The sequence below is a fragment of the Montipora foliosa genome, chromosome 3 (assembly GCF_036669935.1).
Source record: "Montipora foliosa isolate CH-2021 chromosome 3, ASM3666993v2, whole genome shotgun sequence".
NCBI classification, from domain to species: Eukaryota; Metazoa; Cnidaria; class Anthozoa; order Scleractinia; family Acroporidae; genus Montipora; species Montipora foliosa.
This window is the reverse complement of record NC_090871.1, coordinates 15618059-15640558: the sequence shown is the minus strand read 5'-3', so window position 1 is coordinate 15640558 and position 22500 is coordinate 15618059. Positions and strand designations below refer to the sequence as shown.

Below are 22500 nucleotides of genomic sequence, written 5' to 3'. Positions count from 1 at the left end.
TGATATTTGCGTTAGCCTAAATTTCTGCTGCCTCCTAGGATCACTGAGAGTACTGAGGACTTGGCTAAAATTCACGCAATATTCCAACAATTGGATAGTACCAGATGTGATTGTCTATTTTGAGACCAGTGTTGGGAGAAAGGGATTGCCAATGGCTTTTTAAGATTACTTTGCAATGGTGGCTAAAAAAACTTAAACCGAAGTAAAGAAGTGCAACAGGTAACGGGCCACAGATCCTTACCAAGAGAATATGAGGTAAGGGAGCGAATCCCTGTTTCCATGACAACTATTTGAAATCTACTTTTAGATAGCACCCGTTCTGCGAGGGTTATTTTTATCTCTTGTTACCATGACCGCGCGGTCCATTTTCACATCAACTGACCAATAAGGCCTTGTCGTCTTTGAAATAACCACGCAGTATGACACGGTAATAATAATACATTTCAAATAAATTTCATCGCAATAGGGCAAAATATGGGGGATTCCTTCTTCTACTTCACATTCTCCTGTCCTTACACAGACAGCCTGCTACTAATGCTCTGGTCTTTACTTTACTGAGAATTGAACGTGACTCGGTTGTCGATTGTGATTTTTTAAGGACAGTGCCTACTATTGTTATTGCGCATACGTTCTGCGCATCTGGAGATACTTCGGTTTCCTATTGGTGGTGCTTACTAATACAGGGATATTTTTGAGCGGTTTAAAACCATGCAGAGAAAGCTGAACTCGGCAAGTGCTCTTGGTTTCCAAAAAGAAAATTGGGGGTAACCATGCATTTTTCTGAGATAATCAAGATTCGATTTGAAAACAAACGCCATACATTACTTTGTATTTTAAAGCTTTTTACAAATATTGCTGATTAATTATCTTTGAAAAATGCGTGGTTACCCTCAATTTTCTTTTTGGATTTGAATAACATTTTTTAAGATCTGCTTTTCCCGCATGTTCATAAACCGCGCAAAAATACCTTTGAATTAGTAGGGAACGCCCTTAACAGAAAGAACGACAGATTACACCGATCACTCAACCATTAAGCCCAAGCGGAACACAGATATTGAATGGCTTCTGATAATACTTACCAGTTCGGGACAAAAGCCTTTCCTTCATGATCACGTCCACAGTGACTTGTCTGTCAGTTGGATTTTTGAACGGAATAATCATCGACGAATTTCCACCCAATTGTGAATAGAGATTGATAGGATCCGCTGCACCAGGCATCATTCCCGTGCCGGATGCGTGAAATACCCAGCTACCCAGTTAACAAAATGAGATAAGAATATCATGTTACCGTTCGGACAAAAAGTGACTAATGGACTATCGTGTTACTGGACAACCTACTGAATTTGCATATTCGTGACTTCGTTAAATTAGATTTCTAGTTAGTTCGGGCCGCCTTCAAAGAACAAAAATTGCAGTGAAATCGCACTGGACGGAAAAGGCTTTTTTTCGTTTAGATTCAATTGCATATGGTTTTGTAGGACAAAAAATTATAGAACAAGAACAAAAACTGCAGTGAAATCATACCGGACGGAAAAGAATTTATTTTCCTTTAGATTCTTTTGCATATGGTTTTGTACAGTTTTCTCGATTTGTTAGTTAATTCTTGTGAACACCGTTATTCTTGGTTTGCGCGTCAAGCAAGGAGACAACTAAATCTTAGAATGAAAAGAAATACAATACAATACAATACAATACATACTTAATTGACCACTCCCCATAGAGGCTTTTCAGGGCCAATGAAACACAACGAAACGACAGAACAGAACAACAACAACTGTTAAGAATCCCAACTGGCTGGAGGCAAACCAGTTGGCTATTTACAAGTGCGGCTGGGAAGTTGAACCAGGGACTACCAGAATCAAATTCAACGAGTGGTCAGAGCGGGTCTTGAACCCGGGATCTCCGGATCTCAAGGCAAGCGCCCTAACCACTGGGCCACACTGCCAAACGCGAGCCACGTGTCAAAGTCTAGGGGGCAATATTCGAGATTCGTGTCTATGGCAAAAGACGTACGTCGAAATGTAATCTGCGGTTAGTTCAACCTCATGTACTTGAATCTACAGTTGGTTACCCTGTGTCAGTTTTCTGTTGGTCATGTCGTACTGAGATGACACAAAAAAAAAACGAGAAAGGAACAGATAAGCTCGTATGAGGGAATTCTCAATAGTTTTATGACGAGCAGCAGCCGTCGTTGGCGGTTGAATGAATGAATGAAAGTTACTTTCTTACCTAAAGTGAAGCGGATGTTTAATATCAACACAAAGCGTATTTACCTGAGGGCAATGAAAGGAAATTTCAGCAGCATGAAGACGCCCAATAGCCGATGGTGTAAACTTCAGTGGTACCTCTAACAGGCTGCCAGCTGCCAGAAGAATATGTTGGGAATTGTCTAGTTCCAGGTTGAAGTTTGCAGGATTTGTACAGTGAGGAGTCAACACAAGTGATTCGCCTGTAGGATTCTGAAGGCGAATCATCTGATACGTAGACCTGAAAATACCAACACTACATTAGTTGACGAAACTGCGTGATCAAAGAAAGTGGCTGTAAGCGGTGAAAACACACAGAATTCCAATTATGTAAAGTCGCGTAGAATAATCTTATCTTAATCTCAGGTAAGTTTTTTAAACTTTTTTGTTATTAGAACTCAAAACGGTAAAATGAACCTAAACTAGAATCTTTTCCGTTGATAAAATAAGTCCTTCCCTCAGAGGCAAACATTTCACCATTTTCGGGCCGAAATTTCGCTTTTTATGTGTTGCGCAGATTAGGTTAACTTATCAAGCCTTGCAGTGGACCAAAGAAGGAGCTATAGCATGGGTCCTGGCCCATTTGATATCACTGTCTACTTTGCCAACAAACGTCCTTAGGTATGACACACAAACTCAAGAATGCCACACCACTGCATCTTACAAGCTCCGTCATTAGGGAGCTTAAGCACGCGCGTTTTGGAGACGCGGACGGCAATCGGAAGAGGGCATTTCGCGTGCCAGGGCAGTGGTGTCTCCCAGATTTTTAAACTAATCATCTCTAATGGAGAAACGATACTTAGCAATGTAAATGTGGTTGTGTGAAGACAAGTTAAAAGGGAAAACAGCTCACTTCCGGTTCCCGTGCGCGTCCCAACAAACGCGCATGCTTAAGCTCCCTACTGTGGTCAAAGAACGGTTAGCGCGGCATGACTCCTGGTTTTGGATGGCTCCTTAACGTGTTGTATTTACTTGAATTAATAGGGACATTAAGATCCAAAACGGCGACGTCCGCGAAAACGTTATTTAAGATTGGTAGTTTATGCTTCTCAAAGTGCTTCGTGATTATTCCAGTTTGTTCACGAAAATTGTGTTGTGCAGTGTGGCCCAGTGGTTAGGGCGCTTGCCTTGAGATACGGAGATCCCGGGCTCAAGACCCGCTCTGACCATTTGCTGAATTTGTTCCTGGTAGTCCCCGGTTCAACTTCTCAGTTGCACTTGTAACAGTTGTTGTTGTTCTGTTCGTTGTTTCGTTGATTGTGTTTCATTGGCCCTGAAAAGCCCCTATGGGGAGCGGTCAATTAAGTATGTATAGTACTTATTGTATTGTAATGTTTAACTACCAACAACTATCGAAACTATCCAGCAACTGAATTGGGAAGAACAGTGTTGAAACTTAGAAATAAAATAAAACATTCACCCGTGTGTGCTTTCGTCTTCCTTAGAACTTGAGATTTGGTCATTTCACGTTGGAGATTGACAGATAACGGGAGAGATAGGTACCAAACTTCAAAGCGCAAGTGCAGAGCCATTGTTTTGCTCATTCAAGTCTATTGTTTGGTGGCTTTCTCGCTAAATTGCCGTCCTAGATCTTAAGCTCCTTAATATGCTCTGTACACGACCCCACAAGCTTCATGTTTTAAGTATCACCGAGTACATATTAAGTTTCTTTACTCGACTTTGTGGGCGGCAGGGTATCCGAGTACGATTTTAGCTCTTAAATTCATGATCTCCCCCTCTCATTCTGCCATCCGGAGAGCAGTCCTCAAAAGAACAGATTAAACCGAACATTCCGTATATTCCTATCTAAAATAGTCCCTAAAGAATCCGCCCCAATATTCTCGCAGCTACTTACTTTCCAAGCTCGGAGTGAACTGTTGGCAGGTGCACTGGTAGAGGGGTGGTAGCTTTGAGGATGAGGTCATACCAAAATTCTCCCACAGCTTCACTTTGGAAAATCACACTACAAAGAGAACAAAGCCGGTAAATATTACATTTTTTTCGTTACATGGCATAACCTTTACCACAAACCCACAGTAGCATTCCTTATAATTGTTAAAAACTACAAATCGACTCAAAGTTACTTACTTTCGTCAAAAACTTGAATATTTCGAACACTGAATCTCAAATGCTTTTCTCACATATGCGAAGCACATCATCAACAATTATTTTATCAAAAGGATTTTTGTGAGATATTTGCGTACTTTCCGTCAATATCGTAACACATCAGTTTCCAGTTGAAGGCTATTTCCTAACTTTTACGGGCCATTCTCAAGTGGACTGAAGAATTTTTTATGAATTGCGCTGGATTTAGAATTTTCAATTCTTGTCTTCACATTGCAAGATGTATTTTTCATACATCTTCCATGATCGTTGCAAGCAACCATGCGTCGTCACCTGTATTTAGTACAGAGGGGGCTTTGCAAAGGAGAGTAAAGGACTAGATAAGGTTATGCTGATTAAGGCAACGCGGGAAGCTTACTTACGCTAAATGAAAAAATACAGCTTTTTAAAATAATACAAACCTAGACAAACCTTCTCCACATATCTCACCTTCCAGTATATTCACCAATCACTGTTGGTGCGAATGTCACGTGATAGGTGACCTGCTGCCGCGGGAACAAAATGATCGTGGGCTCGCCGGTTAGAGCCTCGCCATCGATGAGCACGTCCATAACAATCCTTTCTCGAGTCGGGTTTGTCACTGCAATGTCCACTGCCACTGCCGAGTGAGCGGCACAAGTGACCTCTAGGGTCCTTTCCGGATGGGGTGCTGAGGCTTGTATCTCAATAGTGTACCACAAACGGTAGGGGCGCGTGGTGGTACTCACAGCGGAGCCCTTATTCTCTGCGATCTCATTTTGGTCAACTTTATCATCGTCGACAGTTCTGTGGATAAATACAACACGATAGTACAAACGATCCTCAAAGTACGGGCCCCAGTTGTTCATAAGCCAGATAACATTGTCTGATGAATAAGTCACGCAACCGTGAATACGCACTCTAAGCACATCTTTGTAAAGGCATGTACGAAAACTTCGGCCAACGCCACAGTGAATTTTAAAGGAGTGGTATCATGGTAGAGCGCATGTTCTAGCCATAGCGAATGTCACCGTTTATACGCCAATCGGAAGCGACACATTACGGTCAGGGAACATTCTTACCCTTATGAGAGAGAGTTTCCGAAGATTAGCGGAGACGAATGACTGGACTATCAAACTGAATTTAATACGAAGTGTTAAATTAAGACAAAGCCCTTACATGGGACGAATTATTCGTGACTTGATTGGCTATAAAGCTAGATAAGTATTTTTTTTCAAACGGACCGACAATGTTGCTCGAGAACTTTAAACCAATACTTAAGCCTATTTGAACGAAGGCGATCGTGAACTAACTTATATAACTTCGTTTTTCAGATTCCTTTTACAAGCTTCTAAAAATGAGTACAGGATTTCACCTTGGCAAATGAGGGCTAACACTGGCTTCCACAGGTGAGTCAAATGAAACAATTCCACTAAAACTGCCTCGTCTCCATGGAGAGACAGTGATCACGTGCTCGGCCGTTTTTCCTGGAAGAACAGTGAATGTAGCTGGTCCACTCACGATCTCTAGGTCGGTCTTGACCTAACAGAGCACAAGTAAAATAGCATGCTTGTTAAATTTCGAATTTTGAGATTTTTCTATTTGATTTATAAATTGAATGCACATCCACATTCGAACTTCCAAATCTACCTAAGCGTCTTTACAAATGTAACATAAGCAAAGCGAAAACAGAGTTTCACTATATAGATTCAGATACATCACGTAAAAAGACTTTTTATAAGCCCATTTTTATATATATATGGCTGTCCGTCGTTACCCGACGTTGACTGTCTTGAGTACTGACTCATGCACAGGCTGTCATGTGGGCGATCAGATCGGATCTGCAGTATCGCTGGCAATTGGTGCATTATAAGCCAATTTAAAACGCGATTAACAACACTGTAGTGTCTTCCTGGCATCCGTTATTCTCATGTACTAACCTGGAATGTGAGTTTATCTTTCGTAACGTTTGGTACTTGTAGAGTGTAAGTGGCGCTGTCAACAAGAATTTGGACATTATCATTAGTGTCACAAAGTGTGACTGAGAACCAACTAAATCTCAAAGGAAAACAATTATACCGAAGCTGGAGGGATAGACTACAAGCGTATAACTTCGATGTACTAGAAATAAGGGTAGGTAGGGCGATGATTTTTTACCTTTAATCCCCACAAAAAATATATACAATTCGGAATAAAATATATTCGATATAACAAAGCCTCACTGTATTCTCCATAAACAAAAAGGGATACATTATTACGAATACACAATAAGCACTCTGAAAACCCGCGGGTGCCGGGGTGGGAAAAAAATGGTCGGTAATGGCGGGGGCAGGCAAAAACAGCTGTCCACATTCTCTCTTCCACTCAGCCAGACTTGGACAAGAAGGTTGCGTTTATGTATCAAAAATTAGGTAAGTTGGTGGTGCCCTAAAGGATCACCTGCGAGACAAAATGTCTTGTGAACTGCGCATTTCGCATAACAAAATTGTCCAAATCGTGAGAGTGTTGCGCTTACCTTTCCTTAGCGGGGCACTCTATCAAGATGTGGTCCAATGGAAGCGGTTTCTGTCCTGTTCCTCGCAGCCCATAGACCTGTTCATTCCCATCTAGCGTGTTTGTAAGCGTCAGTTTTCCCTCAATAACGAAATCGTAAAAATGACACCTAAGTACTCGCTCAGATGGTACGCGCGGGCGGCAATTAAGCGGGCGTGCATCTAATTGGGTGCATTTTCGGACATAGAGCGGTTTTCAATTGAGTGTCGAAACTAATTAGCGAATTGCTTTGGTTTTGCATTACTTTATTCAGTGAGTGGTTCAAAGTTCTCGCGCCACTTTTTCAACCAATCAAAAGTGAAGCCAAAACCAATCGTGGCTCGCGCGTGCACATTTTCCCGCGCTTTGTGTCGGCTACGTGTAATTACTTCGAGTTTTTATTGGTTTACTGGATTGTCTCCGTCCTTTTTGATTGGCCAAAGTAATTACTTTGGTTTTGGTTTTACGACACACGATTGAAACTCACTCTATGTGCATTAACTTCGTTTTCTCACACACTATGGAAAAACTGCTCCCTCGCTTTTACATAGGCAAACCGGTTAACCTGCCACAATGGACATTCCTCACAAACGACGGGTAATGAATCACTATTTCTTTGGACAAACTAGCAAGTCAAGCTAGGTTAACTACACGTGCGTTAACTTTTTCTAGCTTTAAGATAAGGTTGAGAAGTGTAATCAGATTGCAAGTGAAAGGTCTTCGTGTACTTACCTCAACGCTACCCTCGTAAGATGGTCTGAACATCAGGGGATAGTGGGTGGTGAGGCGTGATTTTGCGACCATGACTGGTGGTCCGTAGAACCCCTCCCCTGTAATGGTCGCCGCCAGATGCCAATCATGGTTACTTTGATTGACCTGCCCAGAGAAGACAGACGTTAAAGTTTAGAAAATTGAAACTGTTAATAATTAACATTTAACTTGAACACCTTTGTTGAGTGTGTACCGAATGCCAAGTAACTGATGAGCCGTGGAGGTTGCGAGGTCACCGCCATCCGGCTTTCCCTGCACCAAGGCAACACGGAAAGCCGAAAAAATTCTGAAGAAAGATTCATTTTTCAAATCAAATCACTCCCCGAAGGAATTAACCAACGCTTTTCTTTCAACTACTTTATTCTTGCTTATGATCCACGTTGCTGAATCCCCACTCTCCCACTCGCCTTCCACCAATGTGGCCCCGGATCGATTCCCGGATTCGACGCCATATGTGGGTTGAGTTTGTTGCTTCTCTTCTCTGCTCCGACAGATTTTTCCCCGGGTACTCCGGTTTTCCCCTCTCCTCAGAAACCAACATTTGATTTGATTTGTTCTGAGTTCAGTTGATTTGTCGTCTCTCCAATAAGTAGAGCACTAACCTTGAGACTTAATAAAGTGATCATTATTATAACCGTAAGTATTACAAAATTCTCGAGTCTGATTGGTTGTGTTTGCGCCTATTTGGACTTGGATGGCTTTTTTCTTGCTGTTTTCTGATAATACTGTTTGCAAGGTATTCAAAGACTTTTTATCCTCCCATTTTGTTATAGTCACGATTAATTAGTAATAGGACTTCGTGTCGTACAATTCAGGGGTAATAAAGTCTGCTACGAACCTAGTGGCCCATCAGGCCTGCGCTTATCTCCGGTTACTGTAGCATGAAGCGACTAGGAGTATTTCTACTCCCCTCTGGATGGGATGCTAGTCCATCGCAGGGTTACCCCCAGCATTAAATTTGCCGGTACCCACTTATACACCTGGGTGAAAAGAGGCACTGTGAGATTAAAGGGTCTTGCCCAAGAACACAACACAATGACCCGGCCAGGGCTCGAACCCGGACCGCTCGATCCGGAGACCAGCGCGCTAACCGTTAGGCCACCGCGCCTCCCATTCAGGGGTAATCATGCTCGTAATTTCAAATCGGCCGAGCGCGCAAAATTACTCGATCGATTACTCCCTGAATTGTACTCTATTAGTTCGCTCTGACAAAGGGCTGACGTCCAAAACGTCAACTTTCCAAGTTCTTTTCGGTGGTCAATTTACCATATCAACCGCCCCGTTGATAAGTTACCCATTTCTGTGTTTCACTTCTTCACTGACGCTCACCAGTTTCTTTAGAGACTAAGCCCCTTTAAAGCCACTAATAAGGCAATTTACATTCGTTATTTTACTTTAGTTACGCTGGTAGAATCTCACAATCGGGCAAATTGGCTCGGGTTAGCGAGTCTTAAAACAATCCAAAGCACTGAGCTGACACCGAGGAGAAAATAAATGATCTTTCGATAAGAAAACTCAAGGTAAAGGTAAAGTAACTGAATTTAACGTCGGTAGTTCCTTTAGCTACGAGGCCGCCATGTACCAATGGAGGCCGACGGTGCGTCCTTTAACAGTGCTCCGTTTTACGGGTATTTACAGCTATAGCTACACGGATCAGAGAAAAGTCGAAACAGACGTTGAAGTCACCTAGGATCAAACTGGGGACCTCTTGCTCTGAAAGCCAAGCACGAGCCAACTGAGCTATGCCTCTCTCTTACAATCCTACCTTGGCAGAAATATACGCATTTATATGCTAAATAACGAAAACAAATTACCACTGGTATATCCTGCGAAACAGATTGATGTGCCGGTGACGTGAACTCCAGCTCAAGAGCTGAGCCCTCTGGCGTCACGGTACACTCCAGCTGATACACTCGGATGTCATGAGCAGACTTCAAGGTTATTGTACATGGGTAGTGTCCAGGTCCTTTCGGCTGGAAGGTCACGGGTAAAGATATTGTGTTCTTTGGTGAATTGCGTCCTGTAGAGGGTAAATCAATAGATATTGAGGAAAATAACAACTTGAGTTTGATAATTATTGCTTTACAGATCTAATGATAGGAGGTCCAAAATGAGATGTTACATGAGGATACCAATGATAAAAGGACGAGCTCAAAGAAACGAGTGAACAACCAGCACTCCACGTTGAGTGATTATTTTCTCAAACATGGTTAGGTTGAGCTTCTTATCCTCATTGTTTGTTATTGCTAATTTATGCAAATGGGAGGTACAAAACAGTGGCTACGAGGGGCAATACTTAACATGCTTAGCGGGAAATGACTGACGCCTGGCCAAATGTCCCTCGATAGTCCAGGTACTTGCTCGACTCAGATCTATAGGTTATCATGGTTCAGTGTTATCCTGTCAGTCAATGTTCAGACCTAACACTGTTTTAAACAACTCATCCCTGATCTCAGTTTAATACCAACCACGTACAATACAATAACAATTTACAATCAATGACGATCAAATGTCAATGTATTTAGCAAATATGAGCTAATAGACAATTTTCATAATGCCAAGATAATGCCAAGATGAGTTTTAAATATTTACATATGATTTGTTGGCTTACATGGCTCCCTGTGAAGAATATGTTACTTATGAGTTATTCTATAAAGTTCCTTATTTAATGTAATTTGGTATGTGTCTTTTTCCCTTTTCATATGCCATTGCTGACAATTTCTAAATTGCAAAAAAAATCAATTGATGACGTTTGCACTCTTTAACTTACCATTATTATTACTTATGCTTGCGGGGATGGTGACCTTGGAAGCAGCAAGGAAGAACTTGGAGCTTAATTCTGTACGAAATTCAGTGACCTCCTTTTCGAAGGCCTCCTTCGTGCCGGGGTCTCCCGCATGAAGGAATGTGTCTCCTCCCAGACCCAGCGCGGCAACACTGGCTGTGACGGAGCAACTGGTCAGCGTGCCGTTCAGTTTACGGCGCTGAAGCTCTCGTTCTGACATGCGCTGTTGAGCGGCAATCGCTTTAAACGAAAAGAAAAATAGACGGCAAAATAAGTCAAGCACCATAAGAACAATTAAATTCTGGAAAGTACACCAAGTCAAGTCAAGTCAAGTCAAGTCAAGTCAAAATTGTGTTAAACCAGAGGATGGAGGAAGTAAGCATAAACATACGAAATCTGACTCTGACTGTAACTTGCAATGAACGGCTTCATTTTCCCAGCCGTACGTCTCATATTTACGGCGACAATGTTCTCATCACGGTAGCATAACATGAAAAGCTCTTTTTCTCTTTGACTGGCTATTATTTCGCCGCAGTATGAGCTATAAACAATGTTTTGTTAGCTGTTTGTTTCGACTTTGCACAAGACCCAAACAATTCGCTAACCGGCATAATGCATGGAAACCCACGCGAAACATAATGCAAGTTGTGACCTTTTTGTTTACTACAAAGATATGGAAAGAAATGCACGTAATTAGCAACAATCCGATTTTAATAGAGTTACTTTCATATGACCTTGAAAAAGTAAATCAAAAACAGATCGTAAAAAAAAAATGCAAAAAAAAAAAAAAATTGGTTTATCGAACAAAAACAAATGAGCGCGAATTTTCGTTGGCTTAGCGAACGCGGATGCAAACAATGTCATCTCTCCATGGAATTTACTGGAAAGCGAACGGCTTTTGCTTTATGCAGTGATGTAATTGGGCAATCGAACTGTTTACTGTCCACATTAAGAGTTTCCCTGGCAGGAATAAGGAGAAGCTTTGTTTTAATCTTGCCAAACATTGGTCCGTGAAACAAATTGTGAACACTTTTTGCGAGGTCATACTAAAGTCGCTCTAAGCGTTATGAACGAAAGTATCCCCTTGTTCCCCTCCCCAAGTTCAACATCACTTGTGTTCGGTATACAGACAATTAACGTAACGAAGTGCCTCCTAAAATCTACCGCCAAAGAACAGAAAAACAGCTGCATTTGCCGTGGTCTTTTGCCAACACTTAATTACCTCATAGTTGAAAAAAAAAAAAAAACCTGGGCCCTCTGGGCCCTGACTGAAATTTGAGCATTAGTTTCCGCATGCTTTTGAAAGGTCACTGCATCACAGTTCCTTTCTGGAGACAAGGGAGAAAAGCTTTCATATTTAAATGTATCTCTAAATAGTGGCTAGCTCTTGACGGCAAGAAAAAAATTAACTCGGAACAAAGACGAAAAGGCAACAATAGAATCAGCACACATTACAGCGCACCTAAACTCAAATATTTTTCGTTCCTAATATAAATCTCCTATCCAAAGCAAACATATGTCGCCAAGTTGTTCAAAAGCCGATTAACGCTAATCCCAGGTTAAAAATTAACCAAGGAGTTTATTTCTCTATTCTCAAATGCTGTTCAACGGTGATATTCGATAAAACTCTACATTAGAAGTCAAATTTGAAAACAAAATAAAGCAAAAGAAACTTTTACGAAAAAAATTGAAAACATGAAACAAAGTTTACGCTAATCCTGGATTAAGTTAATCGGCTTTCGAACAACCGGGCCCAGAATTTCGCGTTTTCCGACTGTGTCGTGCAAGCCACGTAAAATCATAATATTCTTGGTCTTTGGCCATTTCAACTTAATCAAAAACAAACGTAAAATGCGCTTTATCATTCTGTTTGTACCCGCTGTTTGTTTTATGTTTTTGATTATAAGCCACGTAAACTTGGCAGAACTAGCAGCAATTTGGACTCACGATCGTGATGTGAGAGGTATGGGTCTATTCTCGATCTAACGTCACAACCTGGTTTGCATTCCTGTTTTTAAAGAATTTATGCATTGCAAAGCAGTTTGTGACGTAAGATCGAGAATAGACCCATGCCTCTCACATCACGGTCGTGCGTCCAAATTACTGCTAGTTCAACCAAGTTAACGTGGCTTGCACGAAACAGAAAACGCGAAATTCTGGGTAACAGTGGTGACATATGTTTGCTTTGAATGGGGGGATCTATATTAGGAACGAAAAATTTTTGAGTTTCGGAGCAAATTAAGGTCTTGGAGTGTACTCTTAAAATTCAACCCAGGCGACATCGACATGAGCTCTCAACATTATGTAATCCCTGGTCCGGCCACTGACGTCAGTGTTAAAATTTTATGTTTTCAGTAAATAAATATAATTTATTTGTCTGTATCTGGTTCAGGTTTACATTACAAATGACGACCAAATGAGCCTAAAACACCGGTGATAACTCACCCAATGCATTCTCTCTTGCTTCATTGACAATCGGGATACACAAGTCTTCGGTGAACGACTCATCATGCTCGCATTTCCAGTATACTACCCTCTCATCGCCACCGTACGCCCCCCTGCCACTTCTCGCAGCTGCAGCACTGCTGATACGCACGCTATGGGGGGAGTTGGTCACCGGCATCGGGGAGGGGAGAGGCAGAGTTGCGTTGGCCTCAATACAGTAGAGAAATTCGCCAATTTTATCGTTGATAAACAAGACTGAACATTGACGGTGACCGACATCGAAAGGAAGGAAGTGTATTTCCACTACACCAGTGCTGTTGGCCTTCATATTTATTGTCTTTGCAGGGGACCAGAACGCACTTAACATTGGATCTGGGGGACCTAGCAACAAATAAAGGCGATCATGTTAATAGAGCATACACGCATTTTATACATTGCTTTTAACCATACATATCAGTCAATTTCATTAGCTTACTCTTAAGTTCACTTCTCTTATTTTATCTTTGTTTTTGAGTATAGATGGTTTTCAATCACGTGATGAGACGGCCATGTTGGTGAGCAAAACAATAGCAAATTATGGCTCATGTTTTGCATTATAATAAAGTCAAATTCCCAAAACACTTTTTTCTCTATTGTTCTGTGCACCAACATGGCTGCTGTGACGTCAGGTGAAAACCATCTATTTGTGGTTTTCGCGTTACGTCATCGCCGCCTGGTGGACGAAAACAAAAGACCTCTCATTTGCTCCTTTTGTTTGCCCACCAGCAATTGTTCATTGCAGCATTGTTATATGTGTCTCTAGGTTGCAAACCATCTATTCATATGGAAAATGCGTTATCAGTTTTAGAGCGGTTTTCAAATGAGTGTCGTATTACCAAAACCAAAGTAATTACTTTGGCCAATCAAAAAAGACGGAGACAATCAATTAAACCAATCAAAACTCGAATGCGCGGGAACATGTGCACGTGCGAGCCACGATTGGTTTTGGTTTCACTTCTGATTGGCTGAAAAAGTGGCGCGAGAACTTTGATCCGATCACTGAGTGAAGTAATCATAAACCAAAGCAATTCGCTAATTACTTTCGACACTCAATTGAAAACCGTTCTATTTCAGTATTATTTGTTATTATTACATGACGTCATGGAGGCCATGTTGGTGTCCAATAGTACCTCTGCGACCATTAAACTCTAGTCGTATGCCAAATTTTTTTTGCTTCATGTGTAAAAATCACGGCCAATGATCACGTATTTAGCGGTGAATATGCTCAATTGCATGCTAAACAACTAATTTGTGAATAAAAACAAAAAACCAAGCCTGGCCAATCACAGCAAAAGCACAAAATCAAACAAACCAATGAGCTCGAAACACATTCATGCAGCCGACATCAGAAAAAAGAAAGAAAAAAAATCACGATCCCATGACCTCTGATACATCGCCAATGCAGCCAACTCGGACATGGGGTTCCTGTGCCGAAAATCCCGAAACTTTTGCCTTTCGCGCCTTAAAAGTTGACTCTAACTGCAAAGTCTCTTACGAAAATCAGTCACCATCCACGTGAAAAGTAGCCCCAATCATCACCCAGAAATTCGTTTTCGCCCTCGCCTTCAAATCGAGGTTGAAGCCGAAGGCCGACAATGGCCTATTGATTGTTGTATCTGACGTCATGGCCGCCATGTTGGTGTACACAGTAAAATGCTTTTTGGGAATTTGACTCTATTCTTATGCAAAACTTATGGGCTATTTTCGATTGTTTTGTACACTAGCATGGTCGTCTCATCACGTGGATGCAAACCAAGAATTCGTTCTGGTTTTATTGTTAGAAGCAAATGAAGCGTATTCACGAGTCTGTATTTAAATGACTGACCTGTTACAGACTCAGTCTTGTGTTGCTCTACCTTGGGTGGAAACTCTTTCCTGGGTGACTTAGTTGTTTGCCTGTAAACACAAAGGATACCTCAGTGGATGTCTTAAAATCAATAATTTAACCAGAGAGAGAGGTCAGCAAGCCATATCTTAACAAAAACCCTTCAAACTACCATAATATTTAAGTGATTTTACCTGTAAAAGACTTTCTGAGAGAGCCTTGCAATTAGGAAATAAATGTGATCGTCTAAACCAAGCCTGCGTTATGGCAAGGTCAACTGTCGTGGTGACCACACCCTTATTCCAATCACGTTTTGCACAAATCCCATAATACACCTCTTTTACCCCCAAAAAATCTGCATAGACTTCTCTTGGGACATTTTCATGTTCCAGGAGAAATTGCAAACAATGGTTATGCAAAAGTTTTAGGGGGTAATAGAGGTGTATTATGGGATTGTGCAAGTTGTGAATTCACTGGCCAGCAAACAATTATAAAATGGTTCATGGCTGTACTCACGTCAAATGTGATAGAGAGCGGTAGCGTTCGTTAGGCTGAATGCTATGTTAGCGAGTGCGTTGCGTTAAGGTTGCCATGTTGTAAAGAGAAGAAAAAACCTTTAGGAATAGACAAGTTTTGAATTGTGCAAAACAAAAGGACAAAGTCCAGGTTAAGGAGTATGCGAATTACTTGCCAGAACTTGTTTTTTCTGCTTTTGCCTATTGAACTACGTTTTTATGCAACTCATTTCTTCGTTTTAGAAACCAAATTGGTGACAGACCAACATACAAAGAGTCTTTGCTGCTTTGGTGATGTAAAAGTATTTTCTTTACATATGCATACGAATGGACTCAGAGGTTTCACCGAAGCACAAGTTACCCGTGATCTGTCCGTGATTCCACCTTCTTCAGATTCTTGTTTGATTTTGAGACTTTCGCTTTCGCTGGAGACGCGGCTGGGAACGAACTCCGAGCTTCCACCAAAACGATACGGAACTCGCCGGTCAGCGGAAACGGGTTCGTGACATCAAAGTTCACTTTCTGGAGTTCGTAACAACATGACTCGCTCTTAATGGTTGCCTATAAAGAAATAGTCACCATCAAATGATGATTCAGTAAGTATCCCAAAAAATTTGGTTTACTGGTCAATCTTTTGAGAAAAAGCCCAACAAACCGCGCACTGGTGGCTTAGTTGGTTGAGCATCGGGCTGTCATGCGGGAGGTCGCGGGTTCGAACCCGGCCGGATCAACATTCAGGATCTTAAAAGAACTGGAATAAAGTGCTGCCTTTGTAATTTCATCTGCAAATGGTTAGACTTCCAAATACCTTCTATGTTCATAACTTTTCTGTGGGACGTTAAAGAGCCCACACACTATTCGATAAGACTAGGGGATGTAGTGCCCGGTGTTGTGGCTGTCCTGTTTTCCCTTAAAAAGGGTTACGCTGTATGAGGCCACCTAAGCAGAAACGGTAAAAAGGGACTTTGCCGAGTGCTGGAACATGTAGATGTAGATGTAGAAATGTTCGAAACTAAACCTTGTGCAGCGTAATGACTAGATTTAAAGATCTACTTCAGTTCCAATTTGCACTAATGGAGAGCAGTACTGGCAAGAAGACACTTTACTCTCACGTTGCCTCTCTCCACCCAGGTGTATAAATGGGTACCGGGGAAAATGCTGGGTAATGCTGGTAACCCTGTGATGGACTAGCATCCCATCAAGGTGGCAGTAAAAATACTCCTCGTCGCTTCATGCTAGGCTCGTAACAGAGATTTGACTTTGTTTTCCTTACCACAGGCACGATGTTGGTGATGCAGGTGTCCAAAGTAAACACGAGTGTGTTTCCGCAGGGGGTTCCTTCTCGTTTTCCAACAAGCACTAACGTTGCACTGCATGGTCTGAGAAAACGGCTCTTGAACTCTACGGGCATCTGCAGATGACCCTTCGAAGGCACCTAAAACACGAAATGGTAGTTTATGCAGCAATGCAGGCAACGCCAACGACACAAAACAATACATGTTACCCAAAACAACAGCACTGCACGTGCTGCACACAAGACAGGGAAGCAGGGTTGACGCAGTGCTGAGAGCACTTGCCTCCCGCCAATGTGGCCCAGGTTCTTCGATTCCCGGACCTGACGCCGTAAGTGGGTTGAGTTTGGGTTGGTTCTCTTCTCTGCTTTGAGGGTTTTTCGCCGAGTTCTCCGGTTTTCTTCCTTCAGCAAAAACCAGCATACAGCTGATTTCAGCTGGCTGTAAGCTGTGTGGACTGTATAGCGGCTGCCAGAGGCGACATAGTATGCTTTCGGTATGACCTTGTTAAGCTGCGTCGTTGCTGCACTTTGCGACGACGGCTAGCGAGGTATATATGACACATATAGGACGGTCACTTTCATAGTTTCCTTTCACTTCTTTAGTTGTTCCGAACAGTTCGTTTTCTGGACAGTTCAAATCATTGCAAAGTTCTTTCCACAGCTTGAAGTTTCCTTGGTCGCATTTTGCTTCGGTTTATGTCCTCTATAATAATCAATGGTCATTTTGATCTCGTATAAAACCTTAAGCCTAATAGAAATTATAATGCAAAAGCGTAGACGTGGAGCAAACCACCAAAACAATGAAAACAACAGCCAACAACACAGGAAATCTTGTCAGGACTCCATTTTTTCGCGAGCGAATAAAAATTGTGTCACAATTCGCCTCTACGTCATGCATCGCTCGCGCAGCCGGCAAATAGGAGATCTTATGTTGTCAGAACGCCGCGTGAAATTTTAAGCAAGTGTTCGAGACGTTTAGTCAGGCATAACTGGCAGGGAAACTTAGGTGCAATAATTTTGTGAAGTGTGAATATGAGATATCCGTAGGAAGATCAAATCCTGAGTTTTGTTTATTCAATAAGTTGCTCCTTTACTTAATTACCACGCCGGCCTGAGAATTCTCAAATATCTACTGCACAGCACTCAATTATCTAACCGCACTAAAATATCCACTGTCGCCTTTCAAGATTTCACTCTCAGCAGAGCACAGGACGTCAGTTTAATGTGCCAACCAAAAATCTATTGGCTGTTAAAACAATGGATCTTTTGTACTGTGGTTGGCAATATTTAAAGAACAAAAGAATTGTTTATAAACAGTGAAGTCTCCTATACGCCAGACAACATCGATAAATCATAAACACTCAAGAATGTTGCTTTTTCTGTAGGAACAACAAATGTGACCGTGGGGTGGGGTGGGTGATTCTTTTATCATGATCACCTGAATTGCTTTCCGTTGTCGTATCAACATGCTTGCAGTTATTTTTAATTTCTGTTCAAATCCCACGCAAAAAAAAAAGGTGTAGGTGACTAACAGTTTTGCGAGATTTATTTCTGTTAATGAAACTTCAACATGGAATCACAAGTTAGGGAAGAAAATAAAATTCCCTCAGCCTTCTGAATATTATCACGAACAAACAAATTCTTGAAAGCACGCAGCTATTTAACACACGATTTCAACGGATCGATCTAGTATGCAGCTCTACTGAAAGGTAAAGGCAGATTGTCTCTGGTGTATACTTATTTGTGCCCGTTGTTGTTACAGTATTGTAAAGTTGCTGACGGTCGTACTCAAGTTATCACCAAATTGCATCCACAGCAGATTCAAACTCACCTGTATTGTTTCACCCATCGGAAGTCGAAAATCACCCGAATCTTTCCCCGCCAAAAGGACCTGATACACGAGAGCTTTGGTGCTCGGGTTCTGAAGGCGAACCTGTAAGCCGAAAAATAAGATCCTTTGAACCTTTAAAAATGCCACCAAAAAAAACCTTTCTCTGATACGACAGTTCGTTATTAGGGAGCTTAAGCACGCGCGTTTTTGAGACGCAGACGGCAACCGGAAATAAGCCGTTTTCCCTTTTAACTTGTCTTCACACAACCATATTTACATTGCTAAGTATCTTTTATCCATTAGAGATGATTAGTATAAAAATCTTTGAGACACCACTGTCCTGGCACACGAAGTGTTTTCTTCCGGTTGCCGTCCGCTTCTCAAAAACGCGGGTGCTTAAGCTCCCTATTTTCTGACACAAAAAACGTCAGTAGTTTCTAGGCAATGAAACATTCACAATAAGAAATACATCAGAACAAAATGCTCTGAATAGAGCGTTTTCGCATGACGTCACAGCGGCCATGTTGGTTGTTCCAAAACAAAGGAATGGCGGCCATGATGGTGTACCAAACTAATCCTCCGGGAGTTGATCTCTATTTTTATGCAAACACTTTCTTTTGTTTCAGTAATCCAATATGGCTACTGGTCACGTGAGTGAAAACGCTCTATATGGATGGTTTTTATGTTACGTCATCAACGCCAATTCGGCGGATAAACCCCGTCCACACGTATCCGGATATTTTCGAAAACGGGGATTTTTCCCTCCGTTTTTGCCGCCCGTCAACACGAATACGGCGTTTTCAGTCACCGAAATAAAGACTTTTCTTTAAAAGGATTTTTGAAAAGGGAGGTTTACTGTATTCAAGTGGACCGCTAAAAACGGAGGTTTCCGAAAAACACGGAGAATACGAGTGGACGCGGCTTCTTTCATTCGTCCACCGGCGTTTGTACATTACGTAATCTTAATCTTTGTCTCTCCGAGCTCTTAGGATACCTACGACGCAGGGGTTGAAATTGCGACCAATAGAGTCGCATCTGCGACTGAATGTTTTCTCTTTGCGACTTGTTTTCACCTTCGCTCTTTCGAAACAAAAGGGTTAGCAGTTGCCACTTTTCTGAAACTTTCGCTAAAATTAATAAAGAAATGACAAAATTATTTTGTTTCTCGCCGTGAATTTTCTTTCAATCTGAAGATAGCGCAATTATCGCGTAATTTCGCTGCGATGTTACGTGCACATCTTCATTCCTTCGATATCATTCGCCTTTTTCAGCGGTTTTTTTAAAGGCAAGTATTGTGGGCTCATATTTTGTTTTGCTACACTGCTGATAACACAATGCAGTGCGACGATTTTGCGACAATTTTGGGACTAAAATTTGCGAAGTTGCGACTAAATTTTCGTATCTTGTCGCAAAATTGCGACTGGATTTTTTCGTTAATTTCAAGCCCTGTGACGTTTGAATGCTTTGAAGGGACAAGTGTCATTGAGGCCAGGAAGGAAGGTTGTGTGACTTACAGGGATTTTGGAAATCTAGACATGCATGACCAACTGTGAAAAAGGCTACACTGAAACAAGCCTAAACTCTATTTCCGATTTTCATCTTTTCTCGCCTTTTGGGAATTCGAGGGCCGTCGGTGAGTTGGGAGATAATTACTCTGTGGTAAGGAACAACTGATACTACATACATGTCTAGTGACAGTGTCGTGAAGAGGGCCTTCAAAGCTGACAGTTGCGCGTGGCAAGTAATGTGGAAGCCGCTGATACAGATGAATGCATAATAGTAGTATTGTGATCGGGTTTGGTTCCGTCAAGTCTGTTGGCTGCAAGAGAAATAAAAGAACGTAAAAACGATCTAAAAAACATGTAAATGAACGAACGACTTGGAAAAAAAACGCACAATGATTACAATAACGTGAAGTTATATTTTCAGATGTTCTTGTAGTCATCGTCGTCATTCTATAGCGAAAGCTCCTTAAAATCCCCAACCCCCACCGCCCAAAATAGCCGATAGGTGGTTTTCACGTTACGTCATCGCCTCCAAGTTGAGGGACAAAATTTGCTCCTAGGCAGTTTATTTTGATTCCGAAGCAGTTTAATTTGACTCTGGCATGACAAGTATATTTACAAATTATCATTTTGTTCCTTTCATGGAAGGAAAGGTTCATTTCCTAGTGTTAGTCAACCAGCAATTTCTCACTACACAATTGCTATGTGTATAGAAATTGGTTGCAAAAGACTTAAGAATCTCGGTTGAATTGTGCCACTGAAGCAACAAGTCAGGATAAAGGCCGACCGTGTGAGTTCCCGTGAACGGGCACGCATAGAGATGGTGTAATGGTAGGAGCTTCATGCTAGCTCACCGATAGAGCACTGTTATATTTAAGTCTATGTAAGTTTCTACGAACTATCCCTTAAAGGGGCACTGTCATGAGCTGCGCATGCTCAAGTTTGTTCGCTCTCACGATCACGGAAAATTCTAGCCCCATTATGGATTCACGCGTGAGTCACGTATATTCGCAGTTAATGAATTCTATGTCAAACATAACGCTCAGAATTTAATATTTACCTGTCAGGAAGAACCTAACCCTAACCCAGCATCGAATTTAGCTTGCAGCCAGGCGTAAAAAATTCTTTTCTTCAGATAAATACGCTTGTACGTGTTATTCCACTTCTTCAGGTATTCTTTGCGATCCGTTAAAGCCTTCCTTTAATTTCCCGGAGTTTCTCCTTAGTCCACCATAGCACTCCCCAGTGGACGCCATTTTGAATTTGTCCATTCAACTTGAAAATGTTAACCGAACACTTTTCAAGTTTTCGCGACAGGGCTTAATTAATTAATTCCGCACCAACACAACCGTGTACGCCATTAAAGATCATGAATTCTAAACTGCACGCATGCGCATTTCATGTGGGGCAATTTTTACGTCATAACCTCTCGACCAATCAGCCGTTTTTAAGCCCTGTCAGTTTTTGCAAGACGCTAGCGCATGCGCAACTCATGACAGTGTCCCTTTAACTCACAAGTGTAAAGATTATTGACGCCACAAAGTTCTTAGACTTACCTGTAAGTCATAATCCACACCTATGTTCCTCAGAGCATCAACGACCTTGACGACGTTATGAAGACACTGCTCTGCTTTGAAAGGTCGGGTATACATTGAGTACAGATGAGTCGAAATCTAAAAACAAAGATGTAATGATTTGTTATCATAGTTGTGCTTTCAGCATAGTTGCACTTGATGGAAGAATTCGTCTTCCAAACTGCTTTATGGTGCAATTGTATTCGTGCGATTCACAATTACATCTGTAATGTTCAATATACAATGATGCCGTCTCGTCAGTACAGAACGAGACGGACGACAGCACCGCAGACATTAGGGACCTTTAGATCGGAGTACGAAGTCGACTACGAGTACGAGTTTTCCGTACTGAGCATGTGCATAAGGTTTGGAGGCCGACATTTTTCGCATGCTCAGAACGGAAATCTCGAACTCTTAGTCTTCCTCCGATCTAAAGATCCCTATTGCGTGGGTTGGTTTAACGTTAGAGCGGTTTTCCATTGAGTTTCGAAAGTAATCAGCGAATTGGTTTGGCTTTGCATTACTTTACTCAGTGATTGGTTCAAAGTTCTCGCGCCACTTTTTCAACCAATCAGAAGTAAAACCAAAACCAATCATGGCTCGCGCGTGCACATTTTCCCGCGCTTTGTGCCGGCTACGTGTAATTACTTCGAGTTTTGATTGGTTTACTGGATTGTCTCCGTCGTTTTTGATTAGCCAAAGTAATTACTTTGGTTTTGGTTTTATGACACTCAATTGAAACTCGCTCTATACGTAAGTTGTGAGACGAAGCCAAAGTGTTATCGTCCTTATCCAAAAAGACCAGAGAGTCTAACCACCAGCCAATGTAAGAATAAACTGAACTTTCTCTTAACTGAATGTTGGCTCGGCAGGGTCTTCCAACCCCTAGCCTTACACACTATAGTCCAGGTCCCTACCAACCAAGCCAACTGGTTGGCGAAAAGTGAACTGTAAGCTGGGAAAATAAGTTTTTTTTAATAAACAGTTATTAGTTGAGGTTTACGTGGAATAACCAAGGACCAAGCATCTAATGTCCGACCTAGACTGATTTCCCCG

At 41.8% G+C, this 22500-nt stretch overlaps 1 protein-coding gene across 1 annotated transcript in view; it reads right to left on the bottom strand.

Moving 5' to 3' along the window:
* The window catches only part of LOC137995303 (cilia- and flagella-associated protein 47-like), a 23993-nt gene that overhangs the window by 550 nt on the left and 943 nt on the right, over positions 1-22500 (bottom strand). Inside the window, exons 3-19 of the mRNA XM_068840875.1 lie at positions 21427-21543; positions 20050-20184; positions 18366-18467; positions 16514-16675; positions 15602-15801; positions 14726-14796; positions 12862-13242; positions 10402-10656; positions 9446-9651; positions 7593-7736; positions 6844-6962; positions 6269-6323; positions 5704-5870; positions 4800-5135; positions 4102-4209; positions 2230-2487; positions 1080-1249 (exon numbers count right to left, since the gene is read on the bottom strand). Of these exons, the coding sequence (XP_068696976.1) occupies positions 1080-1249; positions 2230-2487; positions 4102-4209; positions 4800-5135; positions 5704-5870; positions 6269-6323; positions 6844-6962; positions 7593-7736; positions 9446-9651; positions 10402-10656; positions 12862-13242; positions 14726-14796; positions 15602-15801; positions 16514-16675; positions 18366-18467; positions 20050-20184; positions 21427-21543 (2986 nt within the window). The remainder of the gene's footprint in view (positions 1-1079; positions 1250-2229; positions 2488-4101; positions 4210-4799; positions 5136-5703; positions 5871-6268; positions 6324-6843; positions 6963-7592; positions 7737-9445; positions 9652-10401; positions 10657-12861; positions 13243-14725; positions 14797-15601; positions 15802-16513; positions 16676-18365; positions 18468-20049; positions 20185-21426; positions 21544-22500) is intronic.